At 45.1% G+C, this 14,301-nt stretch overlaps 1 protein-coding gene across 1 annotated transcript in view; it reads right to left on the bottom strand.

The window, feature by feature from the left end:
* LOC141278769 (NACHT and WD repeat domain-containing protein 2-like) overlaps window positions 1-9,460 on the bottom strand; it is a 117,191-nt gene extending 107,731 nt beyond the window's left edge. The window contains exon 1 of the mRNA XM_073805139.1: window positions 7,005-9,460. Coding sequence (XP_073661240.1) covers window positions 7,005-7,155 — 151 coding nt within the window. The 5' untranslated portion in view covers window positions 7,156-9,460. The remainder of the gene's footprint in view (window positions 1-7,004) is intronic.
* Between the last annotated feature and the right edge of the window lie 4,841 nt (window positions 9,461-14,301).

The raw sequence follows: 14,301 nt of genomic DNA, 5'->3' as shown, positions 1-14,301 counted from the left end.
ATAAGGATAATAATAGCAAACAATGTTTAATAAGTGTCCAGCACTGTTCTAAGTGCTTTACGTCTATTAGCTTATTTAATCTACTCAATAACCCTGTGAGGCGGGTACTACTGTCTTCTTTCAGAGATTATGAAACTGAGAACAAATAAGTTAAACAACTTGCTTAAGAAATCACTGCATTACACGGTGGACTGAGGAGTCGTCAAACCTGGCTAGTTTGGCTCTCAAGTCTGTACTTGTATCTAGTATTCTCTCCTGCCTGAATAATGTTTGCTGAAGGACTTGAAGACTCAACCACTAAAATTTTATAATTCATTTATTATAAATGTCCTGTGTGCATTTATCATAAAAGAGCCAGCCGTTCACGATATTTTCCTTTAAGACTCTCAACTTTGAAAGATATTCTTGCAGCATCAGAAGAGTATATAAATGCTTCTTGTGCTTAACTATTTTTTCTAATGACTCATAAAAACAATGAAAAACTAAGGAGCCTGGATATTAGCATTGTAGGAAAGGTAAGAAGAACCATGGTAAAGAATATTCATAGGTTTCTTGCGAATTTCTTGACACACATCGTTCTGCCTCTTGTCTGGGAGCACAAGCTAAAGCCAATGGCCATTGGATGCAGCAACTGTAGGGATTATCTCTCTCTTATTACTGCGGCTTCTGCCAATTGGAGAATAAGCTTTCCGACCAAGACTCCAAAGGAATGGAGAAGAGAGTCAGGGAAGATGCAAAGACGAGTAAAGTAAAAAGTCTAAGTGGGAATGGACTCAGCATCCAATCATTAACATTGTAGACAAAAGTGCACAATCTTCAAAGATGACCAGTGCATAAATCTGTGTGTCGGGGGGTGGTGAGGGGATGGGAAACAAACAAAAGAGGCATTGGAGGTATCTTTCTCTCCACTCCAGATGTCTCCTGACACACAGAGGGATCTACTAGTAGCCGTGGACAGGGCCGGCACTTATTCCTCAGGGGACAAGTGTCTTTATCTGATGGATGCATTTGGAAGGAAAATCTGAGCACAAACAGCCCAGCCCCTTCTTTCTCTCTTGTAAGTAAATCTGTCATTCTTCTCAGCTCCTCTGTATCTTAAATTTTAGAGGGCTCAATTCTGCCCATGGGGAGGGGTCTGGACTTTGTCCACTGCTGATAGTGATGGGGAGGGTAAGTCTGTGCAATTCTGAGGTTCAGTACTGGGAAACCCACTTGCCTAAAGTTAAAAGCCACATTCCCCAGTAAAGAGCTACAGCCCTTACCTGCAATTACAAAATCCTCCCAGTGTTGAAAACAATTTTTTTCCCCAATTCATCTGGCAGCAAAACCTGAAGTGACCTCAGTCGATGGTGGCGAAACCTGACCTTGATGGACATGACGCCACTTACAGTCCTTATTACCCCACTTAGAGCTATGTGTCCAATACAACAGCCAATAGTCACATGAGTCTATTTAAATTTAAGTCAATTACTGTGAAGTATTAAAAATTCATATTCTTAGTCATACTAGCCACATTTCAAAAGCTCAACCGCCATATGTAAATAGTGCTCTCACACAGAATAATGCAGATAAAGATCCTCAGCATTGCAGAAAGTTCTACAGTACAGCACTTAGTCATGTTTTCTTATAAACATATTCATATCTGGTTATCAGATATTAATAATAATAAACAGCATATGCACCATTTCCCCCCTAAATCTAAAAAAATGTGGAATTGCAAAATCGCATCTGGCCCAGGGGATCACAGATAAGGAGTACTGGCCTGCTTCAGCTTTTATTAGTTATAAAGGCAATATTTGGTCTTTTTTCAGGTTTAGACTTTACCTATTATGGACTGAAGGACTGTATCCCCCCAAATTCACATGTTGAAGTCCTAACCCCCCACAGTGTGATGGTATTTTGGGGTGAAGCCTTTGGGAGATAATGGTTTAGATGAGGTCATGAGGGTAGGGTCCCATGATGGGACTACTGTCCTTAGAAGAAGAGACACAAGAGTTCTCTCTCCCGCATATGAGGATGAGGCAGGGACTGGAGTGATAAATCCACAAGCCCACAGACGTCAAGGACTGGCATCAAAGTAGGAAGAGGCAGAGAAAGTTTCTTCCCTAGAGCCTTCAGTGGGAGCACAGCCCTGCTAACACCTTGATTTCAGGCTCTAGACTCCAGAATCACAAGACTATAGATTTCTGTTGTTTAAAGCCCAATCTATGGTAATTTGTTATGGCAACCCTAGGAAATTAAGACAGATTTTGGTACCAAGAAGTGGGGTGCTGCTCTAACAAATATCTAAGAATGTAGAAACAGTTCTGGAACTGGCTAGAGGCTAGAAGCGTTTTGAGGTGCATGCTAGAAAAAGCCAAGAATGCCATGAAGGGACTGTTAAAGGAGACTCTGGTAAGAGCGCAGAAAGAAAAGAGGAGAGCTGGAGAGATGGCTTCTCAGAGAATACATAAACAATCATGACCAGACTATCGACGACAAAGGCCTTCTGGTGACTCTCAGAAATGAGAAACATGTTATTGGACAATGGAGAAAAAGTGACTTATAAAGTAGCAAAGAACTGGCTGAACAGTGTTTTGTGGAAGGTAGAATTTAGAACCAATGAAACTGGATGTTCAGCTGAGGAGATTTCTAAAGAAAGTATTGCAGGATTGGCTTGGTTTCCCCCATCTCTTTATAGTAAAATGAGAAAGAGATGAATTGAAGTAATAACTGTTAAGCAAAAAGGAACCAGAACTTGATGATCTTGAAAGTTCTCTGCCTATCCATATTGCAAAAAACATTGTTCTGAAAAGAACAGTAAGGGTGTGGTCACACAACCATTTGGTAAAGAAATGAGTATATGTGTGAAGCATGGACCGTCCCCCCTTAACCCCCCCGCCCAGCAGAAACACGGCCAGTGTGAACTGGAGGAGACAGATTGACAGAAAGGAAGGCTGTCAGACCTCTTAGGCCCTACAGGACTGGAAACACAGGGCTACTGCCTGTGAACATGTGTTCTTCTTGAAGACAAAGGAAGAATGACCCCAAAGATTCAGAGGTCATCAGGGCTGCCTCCTTGGTTTCAAAGTTGGGGGAGGCATCACCTGGGCTTCAACAGGGGAGGTGGCCTCTGCCTAAAGACTTGGGGGCAGGGCCTCCTGGAGCCTGGGTGGGTGATTCCCTCCCGGCAGAGCCATAAAGGTGAGACTGTCACCCCAGCACGTCCAGAAGGCAAAGCATCACATCAAAAAGGATTATTCTAGAGCCTTAAAACCTAACGGCATTTGTCTTGTCAGGTTTCGGATTTGCTTGGAACCCTTCATCCTTTTCTTCTGTCTAATTTTCCCAGTTTTCTCATTCCTTTCGGAATGAAAAACTTTATCCTACGCCTGTCCCCTCATGGTATCTTGGAAGCCTATAACTTATCTAACAGCTTCACAGCTGGAGGGGAATTTCGCTTCACGATGAGTCCTATCTGGAGTCTCACCCACATATTATTTAGCTGAGACTTTGGGCTTCAGACTTGAGAGTTGATACACAACAAGACAAGGCTTCTGCAGTTGTTGGGATGCAATAAATGTATTTGGCATGCCAGGAGGACATGAATTTTGTGGGAGGGTCAGGGGCAGAATGTTATGGATTGAGTGTTTGCCCCCCCCCCCCCAGTTCATATATTGAAGCCCTAACTCCCAATGTGATCATATTTGGAGGTGGGGCCTTTGGGAGGTAATCAGGTTTAATGAGATGATGAAAGTAGAGTCCCCAGTATGAGATGTGTCCCTATAAGGAAAGGAGCCTTGGGTAAGAAATGAAGCACAGAAGAGGAATACTATTTAACAGCCCCCTCCAATTTCAGTCACAGGGAGAGAACCGTGCAGGCTCCTCTCCTCTGCGTACTCACGGACAATTCAATTCAGGCTAATCACAGTGGAGAAATTTATATGTGCTTTAGAACCACTGTTCCAAGGAGGTATAAGTGCCATTCTGGCAGAGAGACAGTGGTTAAACGACTGGAAAAATTCCAAGGATTAATAAAGATGCCACAGATGGGACTGCTACGTTGGTGGGAGGTGGGACTAGATGAAGTCCAAGGTCCGTCCACGCAAGAGAACGGGGGACAGTTACTCCTCTCCCACACTGGCTCTTCTTGAGTGTCTATCACACAGTGGGGACAGGTCTGATGCAGATATGCTTTTGCATAGGAATGTGTCCTTCAGAGTTCAGAAAATCCTACCATTTCCCTGAATGCTCCTATGGCTACCTTTTCATGGGGGTAAAGTGGGTCAGGGCAGCTATGGTTCCTTCCTGCTACTCAGCTTCTTGTGGCTGTCAGGCTTCAAGAGGAAGGCCAGCATTGTTGACTACAGCCAGCTGACTTTCTTGACCATATGGGTGTTAAGACATTTACAGAAATCAGGCATGAACCTAAGTACCAAGAGAGATGTTTTGAGGGCCCTGCAGGCTCCAGCTTGTTTCATTCTGCTAGATGAGTTCTGCTAGATGAGCTCCAGCTTGTTTCATTCTGCTAGATGAGCTTAACCTGGTGCCTCAGTTGTCTCCTCTGTAAAATAGGGAGAACACCCTCTGGTCTACCATCCTCACAGGGTTTGAGAACGAAAACCGAACTACTGACTGAGCTAACCTATGTTCTAAAAACATGTATTATCCTAATTACTGATAGGGAAATTTCATACAAGCTCTGTAAAGCAATCTAAGGGAGATCCTTTCTGGATTCTTAAAAGTACTGCTATGAGTTCAACACAGAGAAGCTTTTATTTAGAGCATAAACTGGATTCCCGCTTGTAAAGAAAAGCATGAGATAAAATTCTTTGTCTTAATTTGACAGCGGAGAGGCTCTTGAGTATTGGCCAACAATCTAATACGGGATCGCACCAAAACACAACCATTTGCTTCCTGAGTCATATCCATAAAGATCTGGTGGTAAAGTGCTGTCTCTGACAGAGCATTTACGGAGATCGCAAAGCTTCATGTTCAGGCTCTTAAAAAAAATACCTATCTCTGTCTTTTCTATTTAACATACCCTCAGCTCTCCATTTGGGATAAAAGTTGAAGTCCTGCTCCTATTGCAATTTCTCAGGTAAGAGTCACATTTCTGGGCTTTTAAGATCAATGTTCAAGCTGCCCAGCTCAGTGACCAGAAGGCATGATTCACCCCCTCTCTTGTCTGCTGTCCTAATGTTAATACACGCTGAAGCTTCTACTGTATTTCAAGAAATGGGAAAACTTATAGAATCACATGTACTGGCTTAAGAAAAATGACATTAATCTTGAATATTAATTCAATATTAAGCTAACTTGATATAAATCCATTATCACTGATTTTTATCCTAGAAATTACAAATGTAAAGAAAAATAAACTACTAATGATATTAGCAGACTTTTCACTGTATTTAAAAACAACTTGTTTAAAGAAAAGTGTTACTTAACTGGTTTTACATCAGCACACTTAACACTTCTTATAAGGTTTTTTTTTTAAGCTCAGGAAAATTAAATTCTCTCAAATACTGTTTTATCAATATTTTTAAAAACAACACCGAAAACTTAAGTTGCAAACTTCCTTAGGTCCTTCAACATGCTGCACAGCCCCACAGTTTTCTTTATCCAGATTTAAGTAAAAAATCCTGTAAGACATAGTTCAGATGAAAGGAATTTTAAAGAATGTACTGCAGCTTTCAAAAAGCCTCCTTAATTACTAAGTGCTGTGAAACAGAGTTGTAAATTGATAAGAGGACAGTCATACCCTCCCTCAAAAGTGTACAGCCCTTCTAATACTAATCACTGTGGGTTATCTATTTGATTCTTTTCCCAATCCCTTTGTCATAAGGTGAACTGTACCTGAAATTTCTGCTAGCGTTTTATGAAACAGTAATTTTTTTAGAAAGCTATTTTTTATAGGTCCTCTGAATGCTTTTTACAGGCAACCAGAACCTTGGGTTTTGCAATGATGATTCTATCCATATGACTGTTAACTTTCTTTTTTTCCTTTACTTCTCTGTCAGAACCAAGGCTTGTTAGAGTGTAGCAAGTTTCCCATCTCACACGCCTATTTCAGTCTCCTATAAACTCATCTTAGGGCCAAACACTTATTTTTCTGGGAAAGAGCAACTCTTACAGTTTTATCCTAGCCAAGTCAAATGCATCCTACTTTTTCTTCACTTACTGGGAATGAAAGTTAACGTTCAGGACTGTGAATTGATAGGCAGCGATGAGAGAAAACTGACCACCCGGAGCTCAGCCGCTGTGGTTTGTGAATGCAATAAATCAACAAGTTTTCATTTAGCAGCTACCAGGGCCCCAGCCTTTAGCTGGAACACGACTGAGAAGGCCAAGTTCTAGACCGGGGCCATCTAGCCCAAGATCCAACTGTAGAGATGAACTCATCCTGAACGCTCCACCTGGAAACCAGCGTCAGCCTGTTTCGGGACCGCACAGCGCGTTTCCCCTCGCTCTCTGCGGATCTTGGGTTCACAAGTCTCCTTAGCTCCCCAAGACAAAGGGTCCCACTAGCACACCGGCAAGAGGCAAGCCTCGGGGAACCCCATGCTCTCACTTCGCCTCGGCCTGAACAAGTGGCAGAGGAGGGAGCCCCATTCAGGAATCTGCCGCGGAGCCGAGAGAGCGAGAGGACGTATTATTTGCGTTTCACGATAACCTCGGAGAAGAAACCGCTAAAGGAAAGAAAAACGGGGTGGGGGTGGGGAGTGGCAGGATGAAGGTTCCAGAAGCGTCTGTTAATACCTCGGACATTTCTTAGACCAAGGGAAAAGAACCCAGGGGGCGAGAAATTGGTGTCCCAGGGGAAGTCAGCAGGCAGAAGGAATGAGCGAGGGAAGAAGAAAAGTGATTCAAATTAAAGTCCCAAGCGCTCAGGACAGCCTCGGTATTAGCTAGAGGAAGGGAGCGCCGGGGACGCACGGCGCGCCCGGCTGTGCCATGGCACTCTGGCTCCGCCGCGTAGACGGATAGAAGGACAGACGGAGAAGCGCAAGCAAAGGACTTACCTTCAGGGTTGGCGCTGATGAAGACCCGGACGCTGCGGCCGGCTGGCATCAGGTGAGAAGGCAGGGCGGTGAGGTTCCCAGAGAAAGCCGCCCGCCGGAGCGCAGAGTCCCGGGGACAGGGCAGCTTGGTGCCCGCGCCGGCCGGCCACATTGCCTTCAGGGAGGAAGAGCCGCCGACTCCTGCTTCTCGGGTTCCTGCCCGCGGCTCCGCGGAACGGCTAGGTCGATCCCCGCAGGCGGCGCGGCTCAGAGCCGCTCCGAGCCCGAGGCGACGCGGGCGAGCTCCGTGGCACACACCAACGGCCGGCGGAGAGCGGCCATACGGACCCTCGGGCCCCTCTCACCGCCGCCTCCTGCCCCTCTGGGCGTCAGCCTTCGCTTGTTGCCAGGGCTCAGCGCAGTAGCGGGCGGGAGCGGGAGGTCAGCGTGGCGGCGGCTACGGGCGCGGCGCCTCTTTGCGCCAGGAAGCCGAGCCCATGGCCATGTCCCCGCCCGCGCCCGCCGCTAGAGGAGGGGGCGGTCAACGGGGCCCGGACAGAGAGGGCAAGTGGAGCGGACCAAACTTTATCTACAAAAGGCGTCCGGAGTTTATCGCCAGCCGCCTCCCGTGGGGCACAGGAATATCCCGCGACTTAATTAAATTAAGGGCGGTTCTGTTGCGGGGGGCCTCGGGCTGCCAGGGGTCTCCCTGGCTTCTCTGAGGGCGAGCCCGGGCGCTCCTGGCTGCCTCTTCGGTGGACGACCAGAAAGAAATTAGCCCAAGATTTCTGCTACTCCTCCTCCAACTCTACTAAGGGTCAAACAAGCCCTGAACATTTTCCAAAACGCTCGCATCCCGGCGTCTGCGCGTTTTTTTTTTTTTTTTTGCCTAAGTGCTGGGAATTCCGCCTCAAAGTTAGACGCACCACGGAGCCCGGACTCCCAGGGATCGAAGCACCAAAACTCGGGACCGTCTCGTGCGTCCTGGAGGAAATATCACCGTCGCCGTTTCTCTTGGCGCAGGTGGCGAGTCCTGCCGCTCCGTTCGCTCCCCACGCCCAGCAGAGCTGGGGGTTTTTATAGCGAAGCAGCGCCGCTCACGTGCTCCTCGCCGCGTGCTCACGGAACCTTTTCTAGAGCCGATCTCCGCAGCGAGCCCTCCCGAGGTCTCTAAGTCTCCAGGGGTTATTTCCTGCTCCCACCCGGGCGCATTCCCGGGCCATTCCGCCAGCCCGGAGGCTCCGGGGCCCCGCCGCACGGGAGGATGCCGGGAGCCCCGCGCGCCCTGGCGCGCGCCTGGGCTCCGCAGACCAGTGTGGACTCGGGGGAGCGCCGCCCCGCGCAACGTCCCGCAAAGTGCAGGTGGCCACGGATTGGAGCCAGGTGCGAGAGATCAGAGTTGGCGTGGAGCAGCTTTTCCAAGTTCGTGCAGAGCGTGAGTTGGCTCCACCTGACGCTGATCCAACGTGGCCAGAGCGCATGGGGGGACTGTTGCCTGGGGTCGGGGCGTGAGGTGGACAGTGCAAGGAGTCTGATCCACGTCCGGGGTGACGTGAGATATAAAGGGACTGAGCCATAAAATTGCCATCTCCGGGCCGCACTTCATTGCACCTCCAAAATTCTGCAAATCCCGGGGCACGAAGGAAGTGTGATTGTGCTGTGGGGTGGCGGAAGTGAGCAGGGCGTGCTTAGAGCCTTAACTGGACTTTGGTCTCCAAACCCCTTATGTTGAGCTTTAGGGCAGGAACTCCTGGCTTTTAGAGAGGAAGAATAGCTTTTCCAAATCTTTGAGATTGGGGAGGGACGGGTGGGCACAGGGTGAAGGTAACTCAACTGCTGGTTTTAGCCTCTCACCTGGGGCTTCTGCTGTAGGCAGCTCCTGGCCTCCTCCTGGCCTGCACTTCTTCTGGGCCCAGCTGGTGGCAGTGAAGTCCTACGCACTGCTGTTTATTTTGTCACCCCGCCGCATCACCAGCACACACTTTCTGGGGTAACCTTTTCGGAGAATTGGGTCTCTGGGTTTTTAAGGCTGCCTCTTCAGTACTGAGAACCAGGGGGGCACACAGCAGTCCTTACTTTGTAATAATTTGATGCAACCAATAAAGAAAACCTTGAACGTGCCCATGTATTAGTTCAACTGATCCCACTTAGCAAATTATCTCCTTCCGCTCTCCAACCTCATTACTCCCAGGTGGGAACTTTCTTCAGCAGTAAGGACAACTCTCTGAAAGCTCTCCTGATGTCCCAGGAGGTTCGGACTGGGCTCTCTGGAAGAGGTTATGAATATGCAGTGTCTATTACAGTATCATCCTTTATGAATATACAGTATTTGTTACTGGAGAAAGGAGAGCCAGGACCACTTTATGCCTGATCTCAGTGTTGTTTATGAGACTGATGAGGAGTTGCCAGATTGTCAAGGGCTCGCCGGCCTTCCTCCTTCTCATCCACCGCCCCGCCCCCCCACCCCGCCTCCTTATCTGGTGGTTTCTCTCTTAAAAATCAAACTAGTGGGGCTTCCCTGGTGGCGCAGTGGTTGTGAGTTTGCCCGCCGATGCGGGGGACGTGGGTTCGTGCCCCGGTCCAGGAAGATCCCACATGCCGTGGAGCGGCTGGGCCCGTGAGCCATGGCCCCTGAGCCTGCGCGTCCGGAGCCTGTGCTCCGCAAGGGGAGAGGCCACAGCAGTGAGAGGCCCGCGTACCGGAAAAAAAAAAAAAAAAAAAAAAAATCAAACTGGTGTTTGTGTCTTCTGACCTTTGTTTCAGATCTCAAAGTGTTTCACTTTCTTAGGATGACTTTGGGATTTTGGGCAGCCTCTATAACCTAATTAAGTGTTCTCGACAGGCCGAAGTTTAGCATCTGCCAGTGTCACTGCAGACCAAGGATGCAGAGGAGAGAGAATTGCACGGTATCTGTGGGACCAAGCTTCCAAAGGCTCCCAGCACAGCCAGCTTTGCGTCAGGTTGAGCCGGCTGCTGTCTTTGGGTTATCAGGGCGGTTTCTACCTAAGGATACCCAACCTCCCCCTGCCCGCCCCCAAACGCACGCTTCTACCTTCTTCCATTCTGTCTCTTGTTAACATTGGATAGCCTAAAAACAGAGATTCATTCATTAGCATGCAGATGGCATAAGGGAAGAGTCACTCATGGTGCAAACATTTTGTTATGAATTAACTAGATCTGTTTCCCACCCTGAGGAACTGTAGGCTGTACAAGTGGAGGGTGGGGAGGGAGAGAAACTGGAAAGGGAAGGGAAAGAGTGGGCATGAATGTGGAAGGCAGGCCCCGACTTACAGTATGGAGACGGCTCTGTTTTTATCTGTTTAAAACACTTTACAAACATGTTATTATTACTCCCATTTTATACACACAAAAAAACAAGGCTCATAAAAGAGAAATGACTTACCCAAAGTCATATAACTAGTTAATGCTTGAGCCGGGATCCAGGTACTGGGGCCCCTGTCTCAGTAGTCTTTCTAACACAACACCTTTGTTTTCTAATTTTGCCCAGGTCTGACGCTGGCTGGCATCTTTAGTAACCCGAAAAATAGGTGTTCAGGCCTGGGTTCACAGGTGTGGAAGGCTGGTTATCACAGACCAAATAGGAAAGAAGTTCTGCTACAAGATCACACAAGACTAGACTCTTCCAACTTGTAGGATGTTGATCTGATGACCAAGACTTCCAAATTCCTTGTTTCCCTTGGGTCCTGTCTTTTCCTCATAAGACCACAGGTAAACCCATACCATCCCTGAAGTTGGCTGGAGCATCTAGAAAAGCACCTAGAAATAGAAATAGGAAAATAAATGTACATGAAAAATGGGCTTGGGACCAAGCTCGTGATCAGGAACAGGTATTCCCCTCTCCATCCTCTCACTCACCCCACTTTGCAGGCCAGAGGACCACAAAGAGGTTACTATCTTTATAAACAGTGATGCCAGCCCTTGATAAAACAGGGCTGCTCAAAGGTTAAGTTACTGCCAGGTTCATTCTACTCGTAAAGCTAGAAGGATTCCTTGCAGTCAAGGAGTCCAACTCCCCTTAGTATATAGATAGTGCCCCTCCCACAAAGTAATTTTATGAAACAGGAGGAAAGAAAACTAATGTCTAATAATATTGATATGTTAAGCGTCTGTAAGCTAGACACTGTATAAAGCTTTTAATAGGTTTCTCATTTAATCCCACTGTATCTGGGATCTGGGCCAAATACCTCTCATCTTCCCACTTGATGCCCCTTCTTGGACACCGTTGTCCCTTGTACACCTCTTGTGATGTATGTGTACGTTGCTTGTTCCAAAGTCCATGGTATGCAAATGTACCTCACCTACTTCCCTTTCCTGTGAAAGCTGGTGATTTTTCACCCAGCTGCATGGCTGTATCACATGTTCAGTTCATTCTGCTTAGATAATGGGTGTGGTGATCATAAAGAACATTGACTCTGACCCAGCAGAAGGAAGATACATCATCCAAACTGTATTGACCTGCATGTACATTTGCATTTCTGTACATCAAATATTCTGGCCTGGATGCTTCTGGACCAGTGTTCTGCATTTTTCCTATTGTGGATAGAAGTGGAAATAGACCCCCTAGTGTTATGAAGATGACCAAATTAACACACCATACTACTGTATAACACAAAATCTAGCCAGTGAAGCCAACCACGTGTTTTTGTGTTTCCCAAACTTGTAGAAGTGTTTTAAACTTAATGTTACATTAAAGTTCACAGTTGCTCCCTGATATGGGTGATAAATATTTGAATCTCTTTGCTAAAATGAGAAATGGCTTATGTAGGGTCACTCAAGCAAGGAATCTGTTTTCCAGAGTTCCAGCTCAGGATATAATCCAGACCCTCAGGAACCCACTTACTTGTTTACAAAATGGAAATTTTCAGTTTATGTGAGATTTGTCAGCATAACAATTTGCCAACAGAGATTGTTGATTCAGAGGTGTCTGCAGCATGATAGAATTCACAGCAGCTTGGTTTTAAATAAAGTTACACCTTTCTGAAATTGCTATCTGATGTCTTCATGGCTCAGAAATTCTAACTTTATATCCACCCCCTTCCAATTCTGTGTAATGTATTTTCTGAGCAGTCTGCCTCTTACAACCTTCTATACAATTACATTGTTATGAGAGTACTATGTCTGTCATACAAAGTAGAAGAAAGTAAGGTAAGTTTCTTAATAAAAAATCTGTATCATGACATTAGTCACAAATACAGTACCTTTAGACACCCTCTTCTCTCTTCTTCCATCATTTGATACTTATTTGGAAATCACTCTTTACAAATCACTTTCATACCTGTTAACTCATTTTGATTCTAACCCTGTGAAGTAGGTTTTGGATTAACTATACTCCTACTCCCCATTTTTCTAATATGAAAAAGCGGGTCAAGCAATATTAATGGCATGTCCAAGTTCACTCAGTTGGTGGATGGTAGAACCAGTCTAAAAACTGGATCTCTGGACACCAAACTATAGGTTAATTATAATATGCCACGTGGTTACCAATATATAACACGATCCATTTGGCCAAATCGATAAAACATCATTTGCATTTTCTATACATTTTATACTAGTTGTTAGGAAAACCAAATAATATAGTGTATAAAACATTCTGCTTGAATGGCAATGTTAGGTACATTTACATTGGTTTTTATATTTTTACTGAGCAAAAGCTAACTCCATATCATTGAATTCTATTAACAGCTCAGTTTTATGTGTTTTTTGGTTTGTTTTTTTTTTGCGGTACGTGGGCCTCTCACTGTTGCGGCCTCTCCCGTTGTGGAGCACAGGCTCCAGACACGCAGGATCAGCGGCCATGGCTCACGGGCCCAGCCGCTCCGCGGCATGTGGGATCTTCCTGGACCGGGGCACGAACCCGTGTCCCCTGCATCGGCAGGTGGACTCTCAACTACTGCGCCACCAGGGAAGCCCACTGCTCAGTTTTAAAGATGAGTACAAGAGGCTCAGAGAGCTTAAATGAGTTTGTTTGAATATATACCCAGGAGTGGGATTGCTGGGTCATGTGATAGTTCTATTTTTAATCTTTTGAGGACCCTTTATACTGGTTTCCATAAAAGCTGTACCAATATACCTTCCTACCAACAGTGTACAAGGATTCTCTTTTCTCCACATCCTTGCCAACCCTTGTCTTTCATTTTTTAAATAACAACCTTCCTAATAGGTGTGAGGTGATATCTCATTGTAGTTTTGATTCACATCTCCCTGACAATGATTTTTTCATTGTCGTCATTTTTTCATTGGTATCTTTTCATATATCTGTTGGCCATTTGTATGTCTTCTTTGGAGAAATATTGATTTAGTTCCTTTGCCCATGTTTTAATTGGGTTATTTAATTTTACTTTATTTTTTTGCTATTAAGTTGTATGAGTTCCTTATATATTTGGGGTATTTATCCCTTATAAGATATATGGTCTACAAATATTTTCTCCCATTCTGTTGGTTTGTTGATGATTTCCTTTGCTGTGCAGAAGTTTTTAGTTTGATATAATGTCACCTGTTTATTTTTGCTTTTGTTGCCTGTGTTTTTGGTGTCATATCCAAAAAAATCATTGCTAAGATCAATAGATAAAACAATCCTAAAATTCACATAGAAGCACAAAATACTCTGAAGAGCCAACGCAATCTTGAGCAAGAAAAACAAAGCACATTTGTTTTTCAAATCACATTTACTTAATTCAAATTATAGTACAAAGCTATAGTAATCAAAACAGTACAGTTCTGGCATAAAAACAGACACATCAACCAATGGAACAAAATAGAGAGCCCAGAAATAAACCCATGCATACACAGTCAACTAATCTTCAGCAAGGGTGCCAAGAATACAGAATGAGGAAAGGATAGTCTCTTCAATAAGCATCGTCAGGAAAATTAGATATCCATATGCAAAAGAATGAAAATGTCCCCTTTTCTTATAACATGAAGAAAAATCAACTCAAAATGGATTAAACCTAAGACCTGAAATTGTAAAAGTCCTAGAAGAAAACAGAGGGGGAAAGTGGTTTTTAAAAATGATTTGAACACTACTTGCTGGGTTATAAGATACTCAGGGGAGTAAAACTGTAATAAATAGGAAGTGGTAAGTCAAAATAGAATTTTGCCACCTTTTCTGAATAATTGTGCTAATAAGGATATGACAATAAAATTTACTAACCATAATCCAATATGTGGTCCAATTCAATTCAAAGAATAAACTATCATTTGAAATCAAGTGTTTGCTTTATATATGGTTTAGATAGAAAATAATAAATCAGCCATCTGTCCAACACAGGGTTTTTGGTGGAAAACAACAGAACTGGTG

The sequence above is a fragment of the Tursiops truncatus genome, chromosome 5 (genome assembly GCF_011762595.2).
Source record: "Tursiops truncatus isolate mTurTru1 chromosome 5, mTurTru1.mat.Y, whole genome shotgun sequence".
Lineage (NCBI taxonomy): Eukaryota > Metazoa > Chordata > Mammalia > Artiodactyla > Delphinidae > Tursiops > Tursiops truncatus.
The sequence above is the reverse complement of the archived record's forward strand: the minus strand, read 5'-3'. Positions and strand labels throughout refer to the sequence as shown.